The sequence below is a fragment of the Tasmannia lanceolata genome, unplaced genomic scaffold (genome assembly GCF_043159265.1).
Source record: "Tasmannia lanceolata isolate RefF3 unplaced genomic scaffold, GAP_Taslan_0.1 ptg000006l, whole genome shotgun sequence".
Lineage (NCBI taxonomy): Eukaryota > Viridiplantae > Streptophyta > Magnoliopsida > Canellales > Winteraceae > Tasmannia > Tasmannia lanceolata.
In genome coordinates this window covers 6,792,523-6,811,361 of record NW_027518683.1, presented here as the reverse complement: position 1 = coordinate 6,811,361, position 18,839 = coordinate 6,792,523, and the positions used below count along the sequence as shown (strand labels likewise).

General features: G+C 40.0%; 1 protein-coding gene across 3 annotated transcripts; it reads left to right on the top strand.

Annotated features, from left to right (window-relative positions):
* The first annotated feature begins 3,498 nt into the window (after nt 1–3,498).
* Nucleotides 3,499–8,436, top strand: LOC143879473 (heparanase-like protein 3). 3 transcript variants are annotated; one of them, XM_077381875.1, is made up of 10 exons: nt 3,728–3,861; nt 4,537–4,685; nt 4,788–4,824; nt 4,943–5,126; nt 5,701–5,849; nt 6,393–6,626; nt 6,721–6,910; nt 6,992–7,117; nt 7,703–7,802; nt 7,879–8,436. In XM_077381875.1, the coding sequence occupies exons 3-10, from the start codon at nt 4,806–4,808 to the stop codon at nt 8,248–8,250; spliced, it is 1,374 nt and encodes a 457-aa protein (XP_077237990.1). In that variant the 5' UTR covers nt 3,728–3,861; nt 4,537–4,685; nt 4,788–4,805; the 3' UTR covers nt 8,251–8,436. The 3 variants fall into 3 exon arrangements, with proteins under 3 accessions (XP_077237989.1, XP_077237990.1, XP_077237992.1); XM_077381874.1 differs by lacking the exon at nt 4,537–4,685 and having other exon boundaries at nt 3,499–3,861; XM_077381877.1 differs by lacking the exons at nt 3,728–3,861; nt 4,537–4,685; nt 4,788–4,824 and having other exon boundaries at nt 4,999–5,126; nt 5,706–5,849.
* The last annotated feature ends 10,403 nt before the right edge of the window (nt 8,437–18,839 follow it).

The window sequence follows — 18,839 nt, the reverse complement described above, 5'->3', positions numbered from 1 at the left end:
GCAGGAGGCCCACGATCACCTAAACTGGCCAGGTGGCCCATGGTCGAGTGCCGCCAGTCACTCCTCTTCCCATAGTCCAAAATCCCAAGGGCCCGTCAGAGAGAGGCCCTCTTGACCAAAAGCTACGGCCGAGCGTCGCCGCATTGACTCGCTGTCGCATTAGCCAAGATAGAGCCCTCGGCCGCCCACCATTCACAGCCGACTGCCCCTACGCGACAGGTCGGGAGGCTAGGTCCTGTTGAGGTTCTCGGGACCCGCATCCGAGCCGGAGCCCTCAGGGTCCGTGTAGCGTCATGGAGTCTATGCCTATTCTTGACTCCTAACGATCAAACAACACATTTCCAACCGTCATCCAAACCTACTAGCAGATCTCACCAAGGACGTACAATGTTTTATCACAGTTCCATCTCCGCCAACCCTTGGTTAGTACCACCATTTATTGACTAGTCTCTACTAGCAGTAGGCTGTCTCATGATACACCACATCACAGACCTAGAATAATCCCAACACTAGTCTCTACTAGCAGTAGGCTGTCTCATGATACACCACATCACAGACCTAGAATAATCCCAACAACCGTACTTGTCAAGCACTGGCATGCCAACGCCTGTATCAGCGATTATACAGCGCCACATCGTTGTCATATCGCACCCAGAACCTCCGCCTAAGAGAACCCTCCACTACATATTCAAGGTTGATAGGGTCACTACCACTAGGTAACCCCTAAACTACCATTGTTCAGTTGTCATTTTGTTTGCCTCGGTCCGACTTAAGGGTCGAAGGGTTTTCCCAGAGTTCCCACTCCGGGTGTCCCTAATCATTTGTCTGTGGGCACAGGACATAGGGTGACATGCAGCTCCCTTAATTTGAGCCCCAACACACAATAACATGGCGTGCCCCTTGTGACCAGTTTTGTGCAAGGGCGCTTGTGAGTTTAGCATCCTTTTTCTTTAATTAATTGAATTGAGATATTTATATTAGATCTATTGACATTTGATATATTCTAAGAGATCCTTCTATTTTTCTTTGAGAAGTGATATATATGCCCCTCTTGATTACTTGGGACACCCAGCAGCAGTGTATCAATGATTGGGGATGGGGCTGCTGTACTTCACGTCAGAAGGATTCAATGGGGCTGATTGCCATGTACACTGTTGCTGGGTGTCCCAAGTAATCAAAAGCGGCGGATATATCACTTCTCTTTTCTTTTTATATTTTATTTTTGAATTAATTTTGGAAAGGTTAGATAGAATTAAAAATGAAGACATTCGTAAAAAGGTGGGGATGGCACCAATTGAGGAGAGGATGAGAGAACACCGTTTAAGATGGTTTGGGCATATTCAATGTAGGCCTTTGGATCCGTCATTGAGAAGAAGTGAGTCGTGCCAAGTTGATGGAGTGGTAGATCGAAAATAACTTGGGTAGAAACAGTGAGAAAAAACTTGATGGGTAGAAACATAACAGAGAACATGACTTTGGATAAGAGAGAATGGAAAAAAATGATCCATGTAGACGAACCAAACTAGTAACAGGAATAGACTAAGTCAATTTGAGCCACGGGTAGACTCTTTCACCTTCTTCATGAAAAATTTCATTAGCCGACCCCGACTACTTAAGTTGAGTTGAGTATTAATTTTGCAAAGGACAACTAATACCATGTTAGCACTCTCTTCTCTTCTTTTAATATTGTTTCTACTTATCTGTTTAAGGGTTTGAACTTTGAACATGGGGTGGGAGGTGTCTAGGGAAGAACCATTATGCTTTGAGAATTGATATTGGCAATCACTTTTCTACTCTCCATTTTTTTATTTGTCTACTTAGTTAGCTATTCTTCATTTTTATTTTTATGCTTAGCTGTTAAAGAGTTGTCTCTATGGGGAGGTCCGTCTAGTGCAGAACCATTTATGCTTTGGGTAATGATATTGGCCCTCACTGTTCTACTCTTAATTTTTATTTTTCTAATTAGCTGTTCAAGAGTGTTGTAATTCCCCAAAAGCTAATATCAACAGCAAATCAGATAAGTATTTGATAAAGGGAGGGGCACAATTATCAAAACAAGGGTGTGTGGATATCCTTTCTCATATTGATTTTATATTTTTATTAGTAAATAGGATTGGTAGGCCCTCTGCTCTGACGTCCAAACAAACAAACAACCAAATCAAACAACCAAATCACTTTCTCTTTGTCGGAAGGGAAGTAGATAGATTTGTATTTTACACCACCTCATGTGAGAGGTAACTATTGAGGAACCTTTATGATGTGGATAATGATAATGGCACGCCTTTTTTCCTACTTCAGGAAACCAGTGCGAGAATCACGTACCTGCCCTACCTTCCCGCACAATAGAAAATGTAAAAACTAACCCTAGGGCTACCAAAGCTAGATAGTCCCAGCACTACCATTGGCTGATTGGAGATACCTTTGAAACGCAAAACCAACCTAATCTCAGGTGGGCCCTCCATCAAAACAGATGAACGGTAGGATTTCAACCAATGGAAGCTTACAAATCATAAACCAACCTAGTCTCAGGTGGGCCCTACATCAAAGCAGATGAACGGTAGGATTTCATCCAATGGAATCTTACAAAATCATCAATTATTTCATACTTTTTAACAGAAAACATGGATCAAATCTACAAAATAATAGGGCCATGTTTTAATTTATTCATCTCCCAGCTGAAAAAAGGGAAATGCTATCAGAACAACCATATTTTTATATTTGCACATACCCAGCTGTCTTTTATTCTTTAATTGGCTCATGAGAGCTTTTTGGGAAATGTAATAACCTTTTGACTGACTCCTCTATAAATACTAAAAGACAAGATTGGTTAGCGAAAATATCAAAATATGGTTGTGTTGATATCACCCAATTCAGCCATTGAAGAGTATTAATTCAGGTGGCACTCTAGCTATTCCAATCGAATCTCCTTCTTATTCTTTAGTTTCAACTTTCAAACGTATCTCTCTCCATTGAAGATTTTAATTGTACGAGAAATTTTCAAAGAGATAGATGATTTGAAGTTTGACTAATTGACCATCCTATGCATTTCTGTTTTTGTTTTTCCTATTTGTTGGTGATCAGAGCTTGCTCCTTTACGTGACATAAATAAAGAAGGCTCCAAATAAAAGCTGTCTATCTTTCTTTAATTGTATTAAAAGCATTCAAAAGCAAAGGCAAAGGCAACAGTCTACAAGAGCAAAACCCATGCAATATTTAAATCCTCTGTTCTCCACAACTCTCACCAATAAAAGAGAATTCCAATGCAAAATAAAGCTCTAAATTGCTTGGTAATGGCGTCACTCAAAACCCATTAATAATGCAGCATAGATACCTAACTTGATCTTTTCACTATCATTACAGAACCTTACAAAACCCATCTTTATCTCTTCTCCTTCGGCCTTGTTTTATTCATAATTTTTTTTCCTCCAATGGCACTATCATTACAAAACCCATCTTTATCTCTTCTCCTTCGGCCTTGTTTTATTCATAATTTTTTTCCTCCAATGGGTTCTCTACAGTTCAACACCTTTTTCTATTTCAACCCACTTTTCTTCCATTTCCTTTCATTGAGAGCTTGAAATGCTATTGGTTTGTTTGAATACCGAGATGAGTATTCTTTTTCAGCTGGTGGGATCGTGTTTTTGGTTGTCAATTTTTGTTGCTGGTTCCATTACAGTGCTTAGTCAGGACTCAGGGGGGGGTTCAAAATATGGGGTTGGAGAAGGGACTGTATTTATTAATGGAAGCTCTGCTATTGGAAGAACAGATCCCAATTTTATTTGTGCTACTTTGGATTGGTGGCCTCCAGAGAAGTGTGATTATGGGACTTGTAGTTGGGGTCTTGACTCGCTGCTCAATCTGGTATATTCTTTATCCATTTATTTGTTAGATCAATGTTTTTGGATTAATGATGATCACTATAAAGCCACAATGTGCACAACCCTCAGGGCCTGTTCGTTTAAGATTTGTTTAAGATTGTTACGTCTTATAACCGATTATGAATCCAAAACCAATTATTGGACTCAAAATTAAACATAATTTTGAGACCAATAATCGGTTTTGGACTCTCAATCGTTTAATTTTGAGTTCAATAATTGGTTTTGGACACACAATTGGTTGTCATGATCTTAATTGAACAGGTCCTTAGAGAGTTTTCAAATCAAGTAACCCTCACTTTGAATTGGATTTGATCAAGGTACAGATTAACAGTTTTGTTTTCAATTTCCTCAATTCGAAGTGTTCCTTTAATTGATCAGGCAAATTTCAAATTGTTTTTCAAATTCCTGCGACGTAATTATTTGAGAAAAAATATTTAATAATATATATTAATTTTACAAAAACTACATATGGGTTTTTGATATCCAATGTGACTTTCTTCTACTTAAACAAGGTTTCCTTCTTTTTTTATTTATTTCAGTTGCAGTTTGACTTACTGTTTCATTGATTTTGGTTGATGAGGATAATGAATTAGATGGGATTTTTCCATGGGTTATTCAAAATCCTGTGAGAGTCTACCTAATCTGGTTATTTTTTTAGGTGTTGATTTCAGGCTTTGTGAAATCAGTTGAATATATTGTTGACGGTGGTTGAAGTAGACTTGATCTTCAGATTTCAGTTTGCTTCTTTGCTTGCTCTTGGTATTTTTGTTTTATCTTTAGAAAATTTATTGGGCCCTCTGTGATCAGGTATTTCTTTTTGATAAATTGATACCACGTTTCTGGAAATACAAATTCTGATTTAAAGTAATGATTTGAAATTCATATGTTTTAATCTTTTGCTTTGTGCAGGATCTTAACAATCCCATTATGTTAAACGCTATCAAAGGTAAGGGAGTTTTTCCTGGTATTTTGCAAATTCAACTTGTTTTGCGATTAATTTGGTTGATAGAAGCTAACCCTCCATGTAATCTACATTTTCGACTTTTCAATGTTTAAATTTACAGCATTTTCCCCGCTCAAAATTCGATTGGGGGGTACTCTGCAAGATAATGTCATATACGACATGGGTGACCCGCTACAACCTTGTAATTCGTTCGTGAGAAACACCTCGGAGATGTTTGGTTTCACTCAAGGTTGCTTACCCATGTCTAGATGGGATGAACTGAACCAATTCTTCAGAAAGGCCAAGTAAGATACTTCTTCAGAAAGGCCAAGTTGCTTACTACTGTCTTCTCCTTAGAGATTTTATTCTAGTTCTGTAGAATATGAATGCCTCTTTATGTACATTCCATTCGAGATTTTATAAGGTGTAAGCCCTTATAGTCCCTTATTTTTCAGAAAGTACTGTACGGACCACACTCTATATTATGGGCCATAACGTAAATAGGTTGTGCCCAAAAGATCATTTCCATAGGATGATCCTAGACCTCCTATGTCCATGTTTTGGGAAATGATAAATGCGCCCCTTTTCATCACATGGGACACTCAACTGCAATGTACGTGGCAATCAAATCCCTTGAATCCTTCTGGCATACAGTACATCAGCGCCTCTGCAGTCATTGATACACTGCTGCTGGGTGTCCCGAGTGATAAAAGAGATGCATTTATCATTTCCCCATGTTTTTTGTGATATTGGCACTGAATTCAGCCCTGGCCTCTCTTGGGAACTTCACAACAGATTTTGCCCGTGCGTTAAAGTGATAACTGTTTTCTTTATTTTTAGGATGAGGCATTTGTCTAACAGTTTGCATTTCTTAATCAGTGCAGCGATTATTTTCGGGTTAAATGCACTGAATGGAAGGGTGCCTATGCCAGATGGTTCATGGGGAGGACCTTGGAACTCCACCAATGCGGCCTCGCTCATCCGTTACACTGTCAATAAGGGCTACACCATCCGTGGTTGGGAGCTTGGTAAGAATTTTTCATACACCCTGCTTGCTGAGCTAAACATAAAATAAACTGAAAACTATCATACAGAACTAGAATGCCATTATCATGGTTCAACTATATATATATATATATATATATATATATATATATATATATATATATATATATATATATATATATATATATATATAGAGAGAGAGAGAGAGAGAGAGAGAGAGAGAGAGAGAGATTTCAAATAATAAAGTAGAATGTTCTTATACAATTAATTACTAGGCACATTTTACTGAAAAGCAATCTTGTAATATTTTAGAAAGATACTAACAGATATCTGTTAGTAAGTCCAGGCTGATGTTTTCAAGGAAACTCTTATAACAGCTTAGAACAACAGTGAAAAAATTCAACTACATCTAAATATGATGCAAGACTTCAATCCTTGGTTTCCTTATCAATGTCACTTTATCCTTGGAAATGGTATCAAACCTGCATTTTAAATCAATATATCATGTATTCTGACAAATCAATGATATTGGCCTGTTTGGACATTAAAGCTTGTTTGCTTGACAGGAAATGAATTGAGTGGCAGAGGAGTTAGGGTGAGAATTGGGGCAGATCAATATGCCGCGGACGTGATTTCTCTCAAATCCATTGTGCAAGACATCTACAGGGGTTTCAAGGTCAAGCCATTAATACTTGCACCAGGGGGTATCTTTGATGCAAATTGGTTCAAAGAACTCATTGATAGAACACTCCCCAACTCACTAGATGTTATTACCCATCACATTTATAATCTTGGCCCAGGTAAGAAAATCAACTCCTCAAACAAGGCAATGTCTTTAGTTATCTGAGTTTCATAAAACTAATCTGATCCACAGACCTCTACTCAACTACTTAGGTTCTGACAATCATTTGATTGACAAGATTCTAAATCCATCTTACCTTGATGGTGAGGCGGTGACATTCAGCAACCTCCAGAATATTCTCAGTACTTCCCCAACTTCAGCCACTGCTTGGGTTGGTGAGGCAGGAGGAGCTTATAATAGTGGCCGCAACCTTGTTACCAATGCATTTGTATTCAGTTTCTGGTAAGCTAGCACTAGTTGATTTTGATATCTCGGGGCTTTATGATCTATTTCCTTGATATTTGATTGTGCTTTAATTGATAGGTACTTGGATCAGCTTGGCATGTCATCAACGTACAACACCAAAACTTATTGCAGACAGAGTTTAATTGGCGGAAACTATGGGCTACTCAACACAACCACCTTCAAACCGAATCCTGATTACTACAGGTTAAATCTTTTACCATAATGAATTTTTTAACTACATGAAATCAAGCTCAGATTCACTCACTGAATTATGATACTTGTTTCATGATTTCACATTTTCTATTTTTGCAATCTCAAATCCATAACGAATGCAGTCTCAATTATTTCCATCAAACCATACTCAAGACCTAGCTTCAAAGTAATTAATCATTTCTGTAAACAAAGTTGCCACTTCCCTATCAGTTGTATTTGTGATGATTAATCCCCTCCAGCGGGATTCTCTTGTAAACCCTCAATACCATTTGGTGAGCCACCAGTTCCTTTTGGATCAGTATTTTCAATTATTTGGAAATTTATAGGTGAATGTCCACCCTTCATGAAGGTTGTTCTTCAGTGAGTGAGTCCTGCTTTTTTATCTATCGGTCAACTGTTAATCCTTTATCTTGTGAAATGAAGAACCCAAATTGGAAAACTCATGGCTGTTTCGTTTTGGCCTAATAGCTGAATTAAAGTTCCAAACAGGTAATTAATATGCATCAATTTGGATTGATATCAACTATGTGACTCCAATAGTAAACGTGAGATTGATGTTCTGGTTCCTTGATGCAGTGCTCTCCTTTGGCATCGATTAATGGGAAGAAATGTTCTTTTGACAACCTTCTCAGGGACTAAGAATATACGAGCATATGCACATTGTGCTAAAAATTCTGTAAGTTGAACTTTACTTTCTTCTGAGGATTTTTTCTATATATTCTTTCTGATTCATTGTCTTGGATTTCTTACAGCAAGGGATCACATTGCTCTTGATCAACCTCGACAACAGCACCACAATTCAAGTGCAAGTAACTACTGAGTCTGGTGTTAGTGGAGCAAAGAAATATAGTCACGGGGCGGCTCCAAGGACAAAATTTAACAGGATGCATCGAGTTAAGAAAATCATTGGAATTATGAGGGAGGAATATCATCTAAGTGCTAAGGATGGAGACCTGCAAAGCCAAACTATGCTGCTAAATGGCAACATCTTGGATGTATCTTTAGATGGACAAATTCCTTCCTTGCAACCTGTAAAGATTAACTCATCACAACCCATAACTGTTGCTCCCTTCTCAATTGTATTTGCTCACATTCCCAATATTGATGTGCCTGCTTGTATGTAGCTATGCATGGGTGAAAATCTATCAAGATTCTGTGCATTGTGGAAATCTAATAGCGCAATCCTATACATGTTTGAAAAAGGGTCTGAGTCCAACAATGTTGGAATGTGTGGAAACTGTAAGTTTGTTTGAAAATCATGATTAAGTAATAAATGGAGGACAGAGAAGATTTACATGAAGCCCAATAAAGCAATTTGGAAGTCTGTTGTACTCTATTGATCATACTCTTCATTTCTGTTCAGAATTTAATGGAAGAAAACATAAATGAAAGATTGACAGATGAATAAGAAATAAAGAAATGGGAGTGTAATAGATACAAAAATTCTTTGTATGTACAAACACATGGAAAACTCATGCCCTGTTTTTTTGGATTTTGAGAATCAATATTGAGTCCAAACTGATTCTTGGGCAAAATGAGGCGATTGAATCGCTGTGTAGAATCATTTTAGACTCAAACTAATTCTATATCCAAATAATGTGTATTTTCGTTAGGATGTAGAATCAATTTGAGTCCAAAATTGATTCTACAGATGTGAACCAATCACTCAATTTTGCCAAGAATTACTTAGGCCCGATTCATTATGAATTTTGAGCATCGATCTTGATTCTAAAAAGGATTTTTTTTAACTCAAAATAAAATGCAATTTTGAGTCCAAAACTGATTGGAGTAATGTGTTAGACAAGGGAAAACACCCTTGTCTCACTAAAATACCCCCAAAATACTCTCGCCCCCAAATTTATCAGAGCCGAAATAGTTTTTATTTTGTAAACCATAATTTATCTAGGAACCTGGGGCGGTCTAGGAGCCGAAATAGTTCACAAGCATCCACAAGATGGATGGGTGGATGCAAACGAGATTCAATTTTAAAACTAAATTTCGACAGTTGTTCAATAGGTAATCCCGGAAAGGCTGGAATGTGTGTGTGTGTGTGTGTGGGGGGGGGGGGGGGGGGGGGGGGGTGTGGGTGGGGGAGTGTGGTGGTAATACGGGATTCAGTTGGGAGACTTGTGGTGTCCTATTCGGGACTGATAGGAACATGCGATGCAAATGAGGATGTTAGTGCTATGCTATTTGACCTTCAATGGGGCTCAAATAACATCTCCAAATCACTTATTTTCGAAGGGGATTCATCGAATGTGATTGCATGGGCTACAGAAAACTTGAAGGGACCATGGAGACTTCAAAATTACATTGCTGAAATCAAGGATTTGGTACGTAGATCAGCAAGGGCCCGTTTGGATACCCCTTGGATTTGAATTTGGAGGTGAATTTGGATTTCCAAAATCCATGGATTTGAAATCAAGAATTTTAAAATTCACAAATTTATAAATAATGCCGTTTGGATGACCACGTATAGATTTGGATTTCAAATCTAAATTAATTTTTTTTTGTTTGGATGCTCTTTGGATTTGAATATGAAATCTAACAAAACCAAAAAGCCCTAAAATACTTGATATAGGGGCATTTCAGCCATTTTCCATGATCCAGGGGTATTCTAGTCATTTTACCCTATATGGGGGTATTTTAATCATTTTTTATGTCATAAGGGTGTTTTAGTCATTTTCCATGACTCAGGGTATTTGGTCATTTTCACCCGGTATAGGTGTATTCCGGTCATTTTGCATGACCCGGGGGTATTCTAGTCATTTTACCTAATGTGACGTATTTTTATCATTTTTATCTCATGAGGGTATTTTTAGTCATTTTAGTCAATTTTCATGAGCCATAGGTCATTTTTACTTGATCTATGGGTATTTCGATAATTTTCCATGATTTTGGGGTATTTTAGTCATTTTACCGTATATGAGGTTATTTTGATCATTTTTATGTCATAAGGTTATTTTAGTCATTTTGCAAGACTCGGAGGTATTTTGACATTTTTACCAGGTAAAGGTATTTCTAGTCATTTTACCTAATATGGCGTATTTTTATCATTTATATCTCATGATGGTATTTTTAGTCATTTAGTCATTTTTTATGAGCCGTGAATCATTTTTACTTCATCTTGGGGTATTTTAGTAATTTTCCACGATATTGGGGTATTCAAGTCATTTGACCCTCTATGAGGTTATTTTGATCATTTTTATGTCATGAGGTTATTTTGATCATTTGACCCTCTATGAGGGTATTTTAGTCATTTTGCACGACTCGGTGGTATTTTGTTATTTTTACCTGGTATAGGGGTATTTCGGTCATTTTGCCTGACTCGGGTTTTCTAGTCATTTTACTTAATACGATGTATTTTGATCAGTTTTTAATGTCATGTGGGTATTTAAGTCATTTAACACTTTTTTGGTATATTCTGGACATTTTAACCCCTTACGGGTCAGATTTAGATTTATAAATAACCACTCGCATAAAGGATTTATAAATCCAAAAAATTACACTAACATAAGGAATTTGCAAATATTGTGGATTTCACTCAAATCCAAATCCAGATGTCATAAAGGATTGCCAAATGCCGAATTTGGATTTAAAAACCCAAATTCACCTCCAAATCCAAATCCAAGGGGTATATCCAAACGGGCCCCAAACGAAAAATGGACCAATTGGCCGAAGGAGGATCACTGGATCAATGTCCATTTAAAGGCTAAAAATGACGTGGAAATTGACTTTTTCCCTGTTACTTGAGATTTGCTTTCCGATTAAATATATCGGAAAGAGGCTTTCCATGGAAAACGAAGTCTTTTCCTCTTCATTCCATTCCCTTCTGCCATGTCACCAGGAAACGAAAGGAAAATGAAATCCTTTCCTTTCCTTTCCGGGGAAAAGAAGTGAACAGAGCCTATTTGAATTTCTATCTTCTCTTTTGGCTTTTACACTTCTAAGTTGAAGTCACATTTTAGATTGGGTAAGGTATTATATACTGAGGAATATTTCATTATATTGAGACTCAACTTAGTCCATTCCAACCCTAACATCCCAAAATGCGCGTTTTTTTTTCACGTCTTTATGTAGTTTTTTAGATTGGGTAAGGTATTATATACTGAGGAATATTTCATTATTAGATGTTAGGATTGGGCGTTTTCTATCTTTTGTGGTCCACTTGCGGTCAAAATCAAGGACCATCAAGTGAACGGTCAGATTGATCACATGTGGGAACAACTATGCCGTGGTGGGAGCACCTCATTGTATTACAATGACAGCATAATACATGTATATGATGTGATCCGAACCATTGATATAGTGAGCAGGTTCCATCCTGAAAGGAGATCATCCAGTAAAAGCAAACTTGTTTTCAAATTTCTCTAAACATAAAATCAATGGTCATCTGCCCTCCTATAATTTTTTGAGAGGGATAATGATTATTATTAATAGAGGACATTAAGGAACTTACAGAGAGGGATAATGATTATTATTAATAGAGGACATTAGGGAAATTATAGCATTCAATTGATGGGTCGGATGATGGAATTGGCTCGATGAAGAAATTGCATTTGTCAAGTCGGGTGTTGTAGACGAAATCATTCTTTCCATTCCACCAGGGCAGTAGGATTTGAATTCGTTACTGAAAAGAGACTAAAGGCCGGAGTAAAAGAGGCCACTAGAAGCCCTTGATTTAACTAGATGATCAGCCAGATCATCGGTGCTTCTAGGAATACGCAAAAAAGATATAGCTCTGTACAAACTCAGGTCTCTAATCCCATCAATGAACTTGGCTAATCTCCATGGGCCATCACTGGTCACTAGGTGGAAACCCCATCCTAGGAACGTCTTCGAACTCAACATCAATGGTTGCTCCATTGGCAACCTAAGCAGGGTAGGATTGCTGGCATTTTAAAGAATTGAACGAGTCACTCTCCACCTCAAGGTTGCCCTCCACCTGACTAAAGAAAACATACAAACAGCGATGAGGAGCACGTGCCTCAGCTTTAGTAGAGTAGATGATATCTCCCCTCTGAATTCTTAAAATGCCAGCAATCCCTACCCTGCCTAGGTTGCCAATGGAGCAACCATTGATGTCGAGTTCGAAGACGTTCCTAGGATGGGGTTTCCACCTAGCTACTACTTTTGTTTTGGGGATGCTTCTAGTCAAAATCAAATGTCAATTTCCTAATGATGCTGTCCACCGTATGGCCCATGAAAAACTGGTGTTGATGAGACCAAGATATCGGTGTAAATCAAAACTTACCATGCCAACCATCTTAAGGTAGATCTTTATCCTCAAAAATTCAAGAATTTAACCCATACGGTTGTGGCTCTTTAGCTTAAAGTCATGGGTAGGGCTTACCCGATGCGCGTGGTTTACGAGTGATTGTGTGCATCCGTAGAGAATAGTCCCCCGCCCTAAAAATTGGGGTGGGGATACCCTATGTCATAAAAAAAATTCAAGAATTTCCCACCATCTAAGGGGCCGTTTGGATACGCGGATTTTAGGAACCTGGATTTCCTCAAAATTGTACATGGAGATGAGAGTAGAAAGAAACCAGCCGTCGTTTTTTTATTTCTCACCCTTCTTTCCAGCAACAAGAGAGCAGCAGATCACCCCATGTTTCCAGGTTTTAGAAATCGAGGATGCGGGAGAGATTTCTAAAACCTGGTTTTCTTACTTAAAATCCAAGAAACACTGTCAGCGCAGCATGCAGCAGCTTATCATGAACCCTCTTTTACACTGTTTTTCAACCTAAAACCTGGTTTCTAAAATCCGCATGTCCAAACGGCCCCTAAATGATCCATAACACTGCAACAGGTGTGAGTTGCAGAATATCAAACCCAAGGAGCCCAAACCTGTCTCTCCAAAATACCTCTCCATCCAAATGATCCATCGTTTATCCTCATATTTCTTTCTATAGATGAGGAAGTAAGATGGGTTATAAAAGATTGACTCCAGGATAAGTACTAATAATGTGGAAGAGGGTAAGACGGTTCGATCGATATATAACTACATCCAAAATTACGTCTGTCTCTCTCATATTCTTTTTGGATAATCAAGCATTAATAGTAAGAATACCTCCTTGAGATCTCTTTTATTAGACTACCCATACTCTCTCCTACGAAAAGGCAAATAGGAATCAGCGTGAAAGATAAGTGGTTATATACTCCGGGTTTCTTTATTTCCAGCTCTCTTGCATTTTCCCCACTTTCTACTTGAGTCTCAGACTTAACATATTGAACCGAACAAATATCCTCTTAACACATTAGAAATCTGTCCCTTGAATTTTGGCTTTTTTCTTCATGAAAATGGCAAAACTACCCTCCCATGTGGCATGTGGCATTTAGGGATTTGTTAGGTTACACCATCGGTTCCACTCTCGATCTCCAGAGTATCACTTTCTTTCTGCTACTGGAGACGATGATGAGAGAGGATATTTGGTAGGAGATAGACAGAGAGAGATTAGGAGATAAAGTCACGAGAGAGAGAGGGAGAGAGAGAGAGGGTTAGTATGATGAGAGAGAGAGAGAGGAGATGTTTGAGAGAGTCGTGGACCTCAATGGGTCACTTTTTTTTTTTTATAATATATTATAGAGGGTGGACCCCACAGTTCTTCTCTCTCTCTCTTTTTTTTTTATTTATTTACATGAATAGAGGGTACTCTTGGGTATAAATATAGCTTTGGGTAGCCTTCCCAAGCATCACTACTGAGAGCGCTAGCATCGTGAGCTCCTCCAACACTTTGCACCATTCTTTTCATTTACAAGAGTTTAACAATTGTGACAAACATGGCCATCGCCATTTGGGACACATGTACATAGTAGGACCATTGATTTGATTGCCCATTACTAGCCACAACAAGCATGATCAAATTCTGATGCATCAAATGATCATCCCACCTTTGAAGAATAAAAAACATCAATGGTGAAGCTCCCTCAGCACAGATTCCTTGATCGGCCAAGGTGAATCCAAGCGGCCCCGTCGCTCTCCAACATGTAAGCGAAGGTTTCGTCCCCATCTTCTTTTGCATATACGCCATTCGGCCGGGGATGGAGTGAGTCATTCATGGGACTCCGAAAGGGGAGCCTGTAAATGAGTTCCATGTTTACCCTCTTGGAATTGCTAGAAGGAAATGATAGCAGAGAAGCCTGTCAGGAAACTTGCTCTCATTAGGCTTCTAATATGCTATTCCTTGTGCTTCTAGCACCCTTCTTTTAACAAATTCATCGCCATCTCCCCATCATTTCACGTTTTGGCAGTTGCATGTACACAGCAAGGTATATGCCCCTCTATGGTAGGGCTCTAATTCAAGCTGAATCTTCCCAAGTTCTTCCTGGTACTCGACATATACATGATTTCTACAAGTCCCAACAGGAGCACCTGGAAAGCGAGACTTCCACACCAAAGAAGCTCCCAACAACTAGGGGCGCGAGAATGACCAGGGCGCCATGTGCGATCATGTCTTTGATGGAGGCAATGGTGGAGATCTTAACAAAGATAGCATAGTCAAGTTTAGTAATTCCTTCCGTTAGACCCAGTATTGTGTTGAATTGCTGGCGACCTCCTCCGTCATTTTTCAGGAAAGCACTACCCAGGGTCTTCATGGTCAAGGCTGGAAAATCATGGCACCCACAACCAACCCAATAGAAGTGCTCGGAGTCGTAACTTTCAGTTTCAATCTTGCAACTCCCCTTGAATATCTGTCTTTGTTACAGTAGTAGTTTACAGTCCCTATCCTTCTTTCTGTCCAGTCCGCAGTAGTCGTTTAGGTTTCATAAGATAGTGATTACTTGAATCCGTTAAGAAATTCTCCTCACTGGAAAGAAGAACTTGCCGGCTGTAGCTTTAGTTGAACTTCCAGAGTGATAGATCGGTTACTACTCTGCCACCGTTGACGAGTCTACTTAACGAAAGAGAAAAGGGAACCGGGGTAATGGGACTTGCGTCGCTTTCCATTGGTGGTATGGTATCAGTCAAGCATATGACAGATGTCTTTATCAATCGCTTTCGGAAGAGACTTTCTCTCTGAGAAAAGTTAAGAAAGACCTTTTTGGCAAGCAAGCACTCCCAACTATTGAAATTGTCAGACGACTGACAAAGGTACTAAAAAGTGCCAAAACACAAGAGCCATACTTGGTAAATCCCTCTCCTCTACCCTAGTTCCCCATGGTGTTTTGTTTTTCCTTCGAAGTGGTCGTCTAACAGGACTTTTGTGTGGGGCGTGGACTCTCCATGGCCCCACTTTTTTTTATTTGGCCATTTACAGGTTATACTCATGCGGGCCATGAGTAGTACAATGAATAGAATATTTGATTTTGTTTATGCCGTTCACAGTTTATGAGTAGCACAAAATTTTTTTTCGTGCCGTTCACAGTTTATACTCGAACTGGCCAGGAGTATCATGCAATTTAGGCTCGTGTGACATGGAGCGTCATGCTCCTAGGGATAGTATCTTTTGAGGTACTTTCCGTTGAAGGGTCTGAGGAGAAGCCCGTCAGGAGTGATGAGGAGGTAGGCACCACTACTGTAGACTTCCTTCACTACGTGTGGCCCATCCCACTTTGGATCGAACTTCTTGCCTGAGCGTTGAGAAAGAATGATGGGTCGTCTTACCGCGAGAATCAACTCTCCTTCTTGAAACGTTCTTGGTCAGACTCTCTTGTTGAAGGCTCGGGACAAGCGTGCTTGATAGCAATCAATCCATTGTTGTGCTTGCAACCTCTTCTCGTCCAATGCCTCAAGTTCAGCGAGTCGTAACTTGACGTTGTCATCTTCAGTGAGACCCTCTTGGCTGGCAATCCGTAGAGATGGGATTTGGAGTTCCACTGGAAGAACCGCTTCAACTCCATACACCAAAGAGTAGGGTGTGAACCCCGTGGCATTTGGACATGAAATGTGATATGCCCACAGTGCTTCGTCAATTTGCTCATGCCAGTCCCTCTTTGACTTAGAAACAACCTTCTCAAGCAACTTGCAGATGGTCTTGTTGAACGCCTCCACCAGGCCGTCGGCAGGTGCATTGTACGTGGTGGAGTTCCTAGTCTTGATCTCGAATTTAAGGCTGAGGTGGTTCATCAAGCTGTTCTTGAAAGCTTTCCCATTATCAGTGGTGATAAAGCGAGGGATGCCATATCGGAAGATGATGTGATTCTTGATGAACTGGACAACAGTCTCCTTCTTTACCTCCTTAAGAGGGACGGCTTCGGCCCATTTGGAGAAGAAGTCAGTAGCCGCCAAGATGTAAAGATGTTGCTTCAAAGATTTAGGCAATGGACAAACCACGTCGAGCCCCAGTTGCCGAATGGCCACGATGCCACTGTAGGATGGAGCGGCTCAGGAGGTTGTCGTATGTAGTCCCCGTGAAAATGACAAGGCTTGCATCTCTTACCGAACTCCATTGCATCTTTTACCATCGTGGGCCAATAGTACCCCATCCTCTTTACTTGGTCATGAAGCTTTAGTCCTGACTGGTGAGCCCCACATACACCGGAGTGAGCTTGCTGCAAGACTTCATCGACTTCTCCTTCTCCAAGACATGTCAAAAGGGTTCCATTGAATGAGCATCGATAGAGCTGGTCCTTGTGATAGAAGAAACGAGGAGCATGACGACGAATTTCTGTCTTGTGCTTGGGGTCTTCTGGAAGCTTTCCATGCTCTAAGAAGTCCATGAGGGGTTGTCTCCAATCTTCAATTTCAGTGTTGAAGACAAAGACACTCTATTTGTTCCTCAACCTCGATGGGGGGAGGAGGTGTCGACAAGGCCCATATTTAACATACACAAACCACCTTCGTCTCATCTGGAGGTAAGGCCATCGTGGCGGCCAAGTTAGTGAGAGAGTTAGCTTGTTTGGTCTCATGTCTTGGAATGTGCCCAATCGTGATGTCGTCGTACTGTCCCATGAGTTGTGTAGTACGACAATGGTAAGGCACGAGGTGTGGCTTGCACACATCATACTTCGTCAGGAGTTGGTTGGTGACAAGCTTGGATTCTCCATATACTTTGAGTTGAGGGAGCTTCATCTCTAAGCCTATCTCCAAGGCGATGATGAGGGCTTGGTATTCAGCGACATTGTTTGAGCACTTATGAGTGAGGACGAATGAGAAAGGCTAAATATCCTTTTGTGGGGTGACAAAGAAAACCCCAGCACCTGCACCGTCTCTTCGAGCAGCCCCGTCAAAGAAGACTTTCCATCATGGCAGAAGGTCCACAACGAAGACTTCTTCATCCGGGAGATCTTCATGTAACTCCCAATCAGCTGGAATCGGGTGATCAGTTAAGAAGTCTGCCAGTACTTGTCCTTTGACGGCCTTTTGTGGGACGTAAATGATGTCGAACTCCGAGAGAAAAAATGCCCATTAAGCTAGTCTCCCAGACAGTACTTGTCTTAACATGATGTACTTCAAGGGATCGGCTCTCGAGATAAGGTGGACTGTGCGCGCCAAGATGTAATGTTAGAGTTTCTTTGTCGTGAATATGAGAGCAAGGCACATCTTCTCGATTGGAGAATAGTTCAACTCGGCTCCCACCATAGTTCGACTCAGGTCGTAGAGGGCATTTTCCTTCCCCTCATCATTGGTTTGAGCAAGAAGGGCACCTAGGGATCTGTCCTGCGCTGCAATATAGAGGATCAATGGCTTCCCTGGGATTGGCATAGCTAAGACAGGAGGCTTGAGGAGGTATTCCTTTATGCTGCAGAAGGCGTTCTCACAGGCTTTGTCCCACTCGAATGGCACACCTTTCTTCATCAGCCAGGTAACAAGAACTTCCCACCATCTAAATGATCCATAAAACTGCAACAGGTGTCAGTTGCAGAGCATCAAACCCAAGAAGCCCAAACCTGTCTGTCCAAAATATCTCTCCATCCAAATGATCCATCATTTATCCTCATATTCTTTCTTTAGATGAGGAAGTAAGATGGGTTATAAAAGACTGACTACGGGATAAGTATTAAAAATGTGGAAGAGGGTTTGATCCATATATGAACACATCCAAAATTACGCCTCTGTCTCTCTCATGTTCTTTTTGGATCATCGAGCATTAATAGTAAGAATACCTTGAGATCTCTTTTATTAGACTACCCATACTCTCCCCTAATAAAAGACAAATACGAATCAGCATGAAAGATAAATGGTTATATAATCTGGGTTTCCTTATTTTACATTTTCTCCTTTTTCTACTTGAGTCTCAGACTTCCCAAATTCCACACATTTGGGATTTAGAAGGATTTGAATGATTTCCTTTCAAGTATAACCAAAGACGTGCTAGAGCATACTAAACTCACGAACTGAAGAAGCCTACTCGAAACAAACCAGGTTCATAATGAAGGTAACTAACCACAAACTACAAAATGAACCAAGTGAATTGATGAACCAGGTAACACAGATACAGAACATCATCCTCCCCCAAAACCATAAGAATATGTTATGCTTCCATCGGTTTCCTAATATTACATAATACATATTCATGGATAGTCAGGAAACATCAAAACATTAGGTTTGCAACTTGGGTTGGGTCAGGTTGAGGGCAACCCTAGCCCAACCCGAGAAAGCATTTCCTCAACCCTAACCCGACCCAACCAAAGCCTTGGGTCGAGGATGGTCAACCTTAACCCAACCTGCCTATAAATCTCTCAACCCTAACCCGACCCGTCTGATCCATCTAACCCTTTTTTTTTCAAATTGGGTCAGGTGGAGTTGGATTGGGTTTGGGTTAGCCTA